A 7,655-nucleotide genomic window follows, 5' to 3' on the forward strand; every position below is an offset into this window, starting at 1 on the left:
GAAAGAAATTTCATAAAAACAAATTTAATAAAAAGAATGTCCGAATAATACCTTAAAATAAAATTTAATAAAGAATATATGATATTATTTGAAACATCTAATTTTGACCGGCCATTGGTGTTCTCTATGTATTAATTTATTCATATTTACGATCGTTCTTAATCTTGAAAATGATATGATCCATATTTATATCATGTTAACAGAGATTTCGTGTCTTTAGCATGTATAATTACTTATTGTTTTTTCTATAATATTTAATAAAACGCAAAACCTCTCGTGCGAGGACATTTACGTGATTTTTCGCAAATTGCGTCCAAAGTGAAATGGAATGTTGTGCCGACGAGTAAATTAATTGTCATTACGGTATTAATTATGATGCGGTCGTGATCATGAAGGGAAGAAAGTGTCCGGGAGAAAGCGGACATAAAGTAACAGTCGAAACGTGATATCACAATTTACGAAAACATGCTTGAAAGATAGAACCAAGTCATTTGGGTCAAAATTCGCGTAAAACTACAACCTTAATTGATCATAATTTAAGTATATAAAACATCCTCAATTTAATGCATTTTCTTAGAAAAAGCTGCAATAAAAAACCAAAGGAGGGACAAAAATATTAAAAAATTGTTAGAAAAATAAATATTATTTTTTCAATAAAATTGTTTTTTAATTTATTTTTACATATAAAACGTTGATGTCAATTTGTGGAGGTGCTTTATACTTGTGACCAAGACAGTATATGTAATTCTTTTAAAGACATTAAGAATCTTTATAAATATTTGTCTGCTAATTGAGTATATGCAGCGTACGTTGCATGTTTAGAAAACATTGTTTGTTGATTGGGTAATTAATTCATTATCTCGTAAAATGCGACAGGAATGCACAATGTTATTGAATTAGCAAAACAGTATAAGCTGAGAATTTTCATACCATCGACGATTGGCGCATTTGGTCCCGATTCGCCAAGGAATCCCACGCCGAATGTCACAGTGCAACGACCTCGAACGATTTACGGTGTCAGCAAGGTCCACGCTGAACTCTTAGGAGAGTATTATCATCATCGCTTTGATCTCGACTTTCGATGTCTTCGATTTCCCGGCGTAATCAGCAGCGATCCACCCGGCGGCGGCACTACAGGTGAGAATGTCGCCTGTTTTCTTTGACCCTGATAGCACATTAAAAAACATATTACACGTATTTTTTAACAAAATAAAAAAAATTATGAAAAAATTACAGATTTTTCTACATTATATTTGAAAGTAATAAATATTTTAGCAGCGATTTAAAGCCTGAATAAACAAATAATTTTAATAAGAAGTAGACATGTTTTAAAAAAGAAATTAAAATAAAATGTGAGGAAATTTTCATTTATATTATGAAATTGTATTATTAAATTATGAAATTGTATTATTAAATAAACATTAATTTTTTTTTATTAAACTGTCTCATATGTATATAACATTCATTTTTAGACGGAAAGTATAATTTCAACTCTAGGTATTTTTTGCAGTGATTGTATATCTAATATACATTTTTAACTACTAGTTGAGTGTTTTTAACAAAATGTAAGACAAATGTCCATTCTTCGCATTGATGATCTCGATATAATTTATTTCCGTCATGCTTAAATAATTTATCTGTTGATATTTCTTTAAGAATTCCCTGCCAAGAAATATTATTCATTGAGAAATAATTATCAATTTAAACGACAAATCGATATAATCTTTCACTGGGTAAAATAAAATATTTTTTAAACGAATATTGCGTGTTTAACTTTTCCGATTTCTAACAAGATAATCATATTCATGCTCAAAGAACACTTAATGCTACATGTAGAATAGGCTGATAACTGAAAATTGATATCTTTTTAAACCTTCTTTTGCGAAGAACTAGAGCATTAACGGCGTTTAAGATAACTACATAATGATAGAATCGTTTCTCAAGGACAATGCTACTGGCAAATAATATAGTGAGTCTCAATTCTTGGTCACCTTTTTTCCTTATTTTCCAATGCATGCATCGTCATCGATAAAAATACGTTTCTACAAACACACCATCACTTTTATTTAATCATCCATCTCGCTTCTGCACTTTGCGCGAATCAATAGAGGAACATTTATTATTATATCGGAATTAATTCTGTTTAGAAAAATCAATTGTAAAATGTATAATAAGAAAAATAAATTCCATCTGACAATATAAATTATTAAATTATTAAATAATTAAAAAAGTCTCCTAAAAAATAATCATTAGATGAAGTTTACATTTATCTACCCGCAGATTTTACTTTCTTCATTTTATTTGAAGATGTGTGTTACACATTTGATAGATTTGACAATAACCTTTAGCTTTCTTTATTCTTCTGTAGATTACGCTGTAGCAGTATTTCATGAGGGATTGTTAAACAAAAAATACGAGTGTTACTTGGAGCCTCACACAAGACTGCCAATGATATACATCAAGGACTGTCTATCGGCGCTTTTCCAGTTTTTGAATACACCTGAAAAATTACTGCGTAGACGTGTTTACAATGTTACAGCCATGAGTTTCACACCTGAAGAATTGTTCAATGAACTCTTCAAATATATACCGGATTTGAAAATTACTTATAAACCCGACAAACGACAGCATATTGGTATGTATGTCTACGGTAATATATGTCTCTGGCAAAAATAAAAATTAGAGCGTAAGTCGAATGTAAAGAGAGAGTGACAGAAGCGTAAACGAAGCTTCTAGGAGGTGAAACTTGGGACAACAAAATATAAAAGAGATGTTATTTTCGCCAGAAGTATTTTGTACATATACCATAATTCGATTATGAACAAATATTTAAATTATAAATTTTGTTATTACGTTGATTTTAGCGGAAAGCTGGCCACAAGTTTTCGACGATAGCGAAGCACGACGGGATTGGGGATGGCAGCATAAATATGATCTACAGAGGCTAGTGGAATTAATGGTGGAGGACGTTAATACGAATTTTCTATCAAAACATCGGCTGAAAGAAGTCAACAGCTACGTATAAATTGTGTAAAAATGATACATAATTGACTTCTTTCAATTGATGTATGTTTTCGTGTTATAAATTCAATACACTCGATTCCTTGTAGTTCTTCAAGTGTAAAAAGTCAATAATTAATTTTATTATAAAAATAATTCATTTGCATTTTCATACATGAATTATACACAGAATAGCAATAAGGTATACCAGATAACTCAAGAATCGGATAAAAATACAGGTTTTCGATTACAAAGCTTTTTAAATATAATTGAATGTTCGAAATTGTTTCGGGAATGAATAAAGGAGAGCATTTTGAAATTTTAAATAGCAGCTTATTAAAACGTAGTTAGTTGGATTTTATGCTAAAAATTATTAAATTTTTATTTGAAACATTTTTTTCTGTAAATAGTCGTAATAATTAAAAGTTATGGATCATGAAAGTTAGAGATCTAAAAATTGGTATTATGTACATATAAGCAGTATTTATAAAAAAATTTTGACTTAGTAAACTACTATTGATATTGGATAAATAGGATAACAAACATTTGGAAAAATTTTGTGAATTAAATATAAAAAATATAAATAGATTTATAGAAAGACAATGTTTTGTTAACTCTGATCCATATCTATATCCATAAATTCTGTAAAATCATCGTCATTCAGCATTTCTGCGATGTTTACTGGCGTCATTTTATTTCTTTTTGGTGTTTCATAATTAATTTTTCGATCTTTGCTCAGAGGTGTGTCGACCGTATCTTTATTTCTTGTTGGTGTAGCATATCTATCATTTCTCTTTGGAGTTCCAGAAAATTCCGTATTTCTAGAAGGTGTAGGATATTTATCACTTCTCCTTGAAGATAGGCTTCCAACCGTAGGAGTTCCAACCGTACTTTGAGAGAACTTGTCTTTGTTATCTATATCTGCAAATAAAACACATGCATAAATGTTATATATACAATACGAATACTAAAAAGTTATTTTTTAATTTTCTTTTTTTTTTTTACCTTTACCATCGTCTTCGGTTAAAATTGCACGACTTTCAGCAAAGTATGCATTTGGATGTAAAAGTGGTTTATTTGCTGGTTTATTGTGCATGACTTCAAAATACTTGGCACAAGCTAAGTGATATTGTCCATCCTTAGCAAAGTCCAATATTTCAGTCATATCTACAATAAATTAATATAAGATTGAATATAAAAGAACAATCCTGATTTTTTTACAATAGTGACAAAATCAATAATCTTACTAGAGGCGAATACACCGCAACTAGTTAATTTTTGATAAAGCGAATCGCGATCCATATGTCTGAACGGACATCCATGATATTCTCCAGGCCCAACAGAACTAGATATAATTTTTTGACAACCATATGGAGTGTAATTTGTCTGCTTTCCCTCTTTACCGAAATAGTGCCTAACAGAGTACGCATATTTTTTTTCAAATGCAACCCCATCTGTCTTTTTTGAGAATGCATCTCTCCAAAAACGAAGAGCATCTTCTACAGTCACACCTATACCTTTTAGGAATAACCCATATTGCATGCGCCCTGAATTTCTTAAATGGCTATTGGTACAGAGTGCTTCATGAAGTGTTCTCATACATAATGGATACGATATTTTTGATAACTAAAAATTTTTAAACAGATTTTAAATGTGACAAGATTAAAAAAATAAAATTCTTAACTAAAATAATAATTGATTTACATCATTTAGTTTATCAATAGGTGTGGCTATAGTTGACCATACGACACGCGCCATTCCAGAGAAGGCTGAAGGAAGACCTGTTAAATATTTAGTCAATCTCTCGTCATCAGAAATATTATCATACAGAATTTTTGCACTCTGCAAAATATAAAAAATATTAATTGAATAAAATTTAATTTTACTTTAAAACTAATAAAGGCTATGTTCTAATTCTACCTCTAATCCTGTAACTAAGTTTTCTTTAAGATAGGAGACAAACACAGAACTTAGATCCATATGAGTGATGTATGCCATCCCTGCTTTGAGATATACTTTACGTCCTCTCATCAAATCACAGACTTTCTCAAAAGGTACTTTATAAATATCAGCAATATCAATATTCGTAACTTTTCCACATGACAAAGTAAGCTCTTCTTTCATTTCAAATTTTTCATCTTGCGAAATCTGAAAAAACATTAATGATCATCAGATTACAATATACGTTACCTTTTAATATCTCTTATTAAAATATAATAAAACATACAAGTATACAATCCATGTTGCTAATACTTAACAGACGCTCAATGCCCTTCTTATCCAACGAGCTAAATCTTAATTTGAAGAACTCAACTTCCTGATTAAGAAACCACTTGGTTTGTTCGACGTTATGGCAGTACACTAGTCTTAAGATAAAGTGTGATATGTGATCTTTCCTTCTGGACTGTGAATGCTCCTCTGACTGTGGATTGGACCCATCAGCGTATAAGAGATTTGCATAATATTTCAATCCATCAGATTTCAGACAATCGGCGAAAGCTTTCTTGCGATCTTCCTGTATTTTCAGATCGTTTCTGCAATTCGTTGTCTCTACCAACCGTAACACTGCAATAAAGTCGATCATGATTACAATATATATAATGGATAGTTTTCAGCAAGAAACACAATGTAATGCAGAATGTTTTTCATTTAGTGATACAAATTGACATAAATATCATTCTATCTTTTTTGACATTCAATAAGTAACAAAGACAGAACGATATTTATGTAGACTTGTATCATTAAAAAGAAAATATCCATGATTATTTCATGTTTAACATCAACAAATTACAAGAATGTACACTATGTCATCTGTATCTTTTGCCGGACAAAACGCCTAATACCAATGACTGAATACAAAGGCATAGAAGAGAAGGCTACCTTTCAGTCTATCAAATCCCAGCTCTTGAAATTCTTCCAGCGATATTTCACCGACCGGTGGCACATCGTACATTTGTATGTCGTGGGGATAATCATTGTTGACATCATTCACATCCGCAACGGCCGTGTAACGCCGACGTGCCTTATAATCCATTCTCGAGCTTACGGTAGTTTACTTGTAATTGCACAGTGGAAGGTAAACATAAATTAAGCACATATGAAAAACTGTGCGTTAGGTCGTATCTACAAACAATAGCATATGATATATTTCGATTTTGATGACGTTATTAACGTTTACTTACGACAAATAACAGAAAGGATGAAGAAATAAGACATCAGATAAAAATCATTCTTACGTGCAGCTCTACGCCATGATACTAACCAGCTGATGCTTTCCCGCCTTTTCTCCCCGCCATGTGGCACGTCATTCAAACGTCATTCATAATAAAATAGAGAAAATATTTGAAAAAAAATCAACCGATTATTTTTCTTGAATTTTTTTATTCTTGAAAGAAATTGTAATTTAAAAATATTAGCAGAGAGAAACCTGAGAGAGGACATAACGGCCCAAAACTTGTAGCCGTAAAATGCTGCCGCGCTACTACTACTGCCCTCTGAATAAATGGATGTTAACTACACAATAATATATCCTCGCTCAGGTTTCTCTCTGCCGTCGATATAATTTCGTTAAGTTCATTTTCCAATGCCGCACATATTATACAAAAAACCGAATGTTTTCATTTCATACACAAGTGAGCGTAATGATTATTATCATATTTAATATCTAACAATAAAATAAAACTCAGTGGAGTTGTACTGCTGTATTAATATTTTGATTTAAAATTTTACTATAAAACTTTAATTAATAAGTTAATTTAATTAATATTTCTATACTTGCGCGGTGTTTAAATGATTCACAATTTATAATTGCTTATTATTTTATAAGTTCGATTTTTCTTTCATATAATTTTTTCGATAATCTTCATTAACTTATATTGTAATTAGTTTTTAATTTGTGAAAAGAATATAATTTCTTGCCCATATTCAAAACACTCTTTTATGTTTGAAATTTTACAGTATACGTAACGTAAATTATGTATTAAGTACATGCTAACATTGTAAAAGCGCTTGCCGAATGCGCGTACAGGTTTCTCTACCTTCATAAAACGCACGGCCACAAATTCCGAGAAAGACTGAAATTTTTTACACGTAGCGTTTATATATCAAATTCGAAAGCTAACGCGGACCAATAAGAATTCGCAGCGAGGCATCGCGCTCTCATTGGCTGGCATGCGAGTGGTGGGGGTCACCATTTGACGGTCCCTATAAATAGCGCGTAGTTCACTCTCTCGCAGTTTTGTGACTCGAGCAGCGGACGGAGTATGTCCTGTCATTTTAACGTTGAAACAGTTCGCACTGTTCGCAGCCGTCTTCGAGTAGACTTCAGATTCTAATCCCTGCTGAATATAAAACGACATTGGAAAAGTTCGCGGCGGCCCTGTCTTCGAATTGATGTAATTTTTTCTCCATATTCTATTCTGCTGAATATAAAACAACGAGAAACGGCACGAAAGGATCGTTCATCGTTGGATTTCTTTACTAAGGTGATCAATAATTAATTTTGCCTTTATTTCTCATAACAGTGTAAATATCGCATAATACAGGGTTTAGTATAGTACTAGCACACTAATTATTCGGTTGAAAATATGTGGCGTCATGTCGTGTCGTCGCGTCTCTTTTTTCGCGTGAAGTTAGCCGCACACGGAAAACAAATG

The 7,655-nt window shown here is 31.7% G+C and overlaps 2 protein-coding genes and 1 long non-coding RNA gene across 5 annotated transcripts in view; 2 read left to right on the forward strand and 1 right to left on the reverse strand.

Annotated features, from left to right (window-relative positions):
• Positions 1 to 3,069, forward strand: part of LOC108745993 (L-threonine 3-dehydrogenase, mitochondrial) — a 5,380-nt gene extending 2,311 nt beyond the window's left edge. Inside the window, exons 3-5 of the mRNA XM_018482450.1 lie at positions 877 to 1,137; positions 2,369 to 2,635; positions 2,865 to 3,069. Of these exons, the coding sequence (XP_018337952.1) occupies positions 877 to 1,137; positions 2,369 to 2,635; positions 2,865 to 3,025 (689 nt within the window). The 3' untranslated portion in view covers positions 3,026 to 3,069. The remainder of the gene's footprint in view (positions 1 to 876; positions 1,138 to 2,368; positions 2,636 to 2,864) is intronic.
• Positions 3,070 to 3,610: 541 nt separating this feature from the next.
• LOC108745982 (DNA primase large subunit-like) lies at positions 3,611 to 6,340 on the reverse strand. Of its 3 annotated transcripts, none has more exons than XM_018482435.1 (8): positions 6,263 to 6,340; positions 5,881 to 6,123; positions 5,228 to 5,565; positions 4,921 to 5,148; positions 4,705 to 4,842; positions 4,248 to 4,626; positions 4,006 to 4,167; positions 3,611 to 3,921 (listed from the first exon to the last, which is right to left on the reverse strand). In XM_018482435.1, exons 2-8 carry the CDS (start codon positions 6,032 to 6,034, stop codon positions 3,611 to 3,613), a joined length of 1,710 nt encoding a protein of 569 aa, XP_018337937.1. In that variant the 5' UTR covers positions 6,035 to 6,123; positions 6,263 to 6,340. The 3 variants fall into 3 exon arrangements, with proteins under 3 accessions (XP_018337937.1, XP_018337936.1, XP_018337935.1); XM_018482434.1 differs by having other exon boundaries at positions 6,237 to 6,298; XM_018482433.1 differs by lacking the exon at positions 6,263 to 6,340 and adding an exon at positions 6,183 to 6,253.
• Positions 6,341 to 7,251: 911 nt separating this feature from the next.
• The window catches only part of LOC108745998, a 2,949-nt gene continuing 2,545 nt past the window's right edge, over positions 7,252 to 7,655 (forward strand). Inside the window, exon 1 of the long non-coding RNA XR_001939130.1 lies at positions 7,252 to 7,484. This is a non-coding gene — a long non-coding RNA (uncharacterized LOC108745998). The remainder of the gene's footprint in view (positions 7,485 to 7,655) is intronic.

This window comes from Trachymyrmex septentrionalis, unplaced genomic scaffold, assembly GCF_001594115.1.
Source record: "Trachymyrmex septentrionalis isolate Tsep2-gDNA-1 unplaced genomic scaffold, Tsep1.0 scaffold16, whole genome shotgun sequence".
Lineage (NCBI taxonomy): Eukaryota > Metazoa > Arthropoda > Insecta > Hymenoptera > Formicidae > Trachymyrmex > Trachymyrmex septentrionalis.

What these genes read in the sequence shown, in the direction of transcription:
- LOC108745982 (XM_018482435.1), bottom strand. Translation starts at nt 6,034, where the DNA reads ATGGATTATAAGGCACGTCGGCGTTACACGGCCGTTGCGGATGTGAAT. An exon ending in GGGATTTGATAGACTGAAAG is followed by an intron (nt 5,566 to 5,880) that starts GTAGCCTTCTCT and finishes ACTTTATTGCAG; the next exon opens with TGTTACGGTTGGTAGAGACA. An exon ending in GCAACATGGATTGTATACTT is followed by an intron (nt 5,149 to 5,227) that starts GTATGTTTTATT and finishes ATGTTTTTTCAG; the next exon opens with ATTTCGCAAGATGAAAAATT.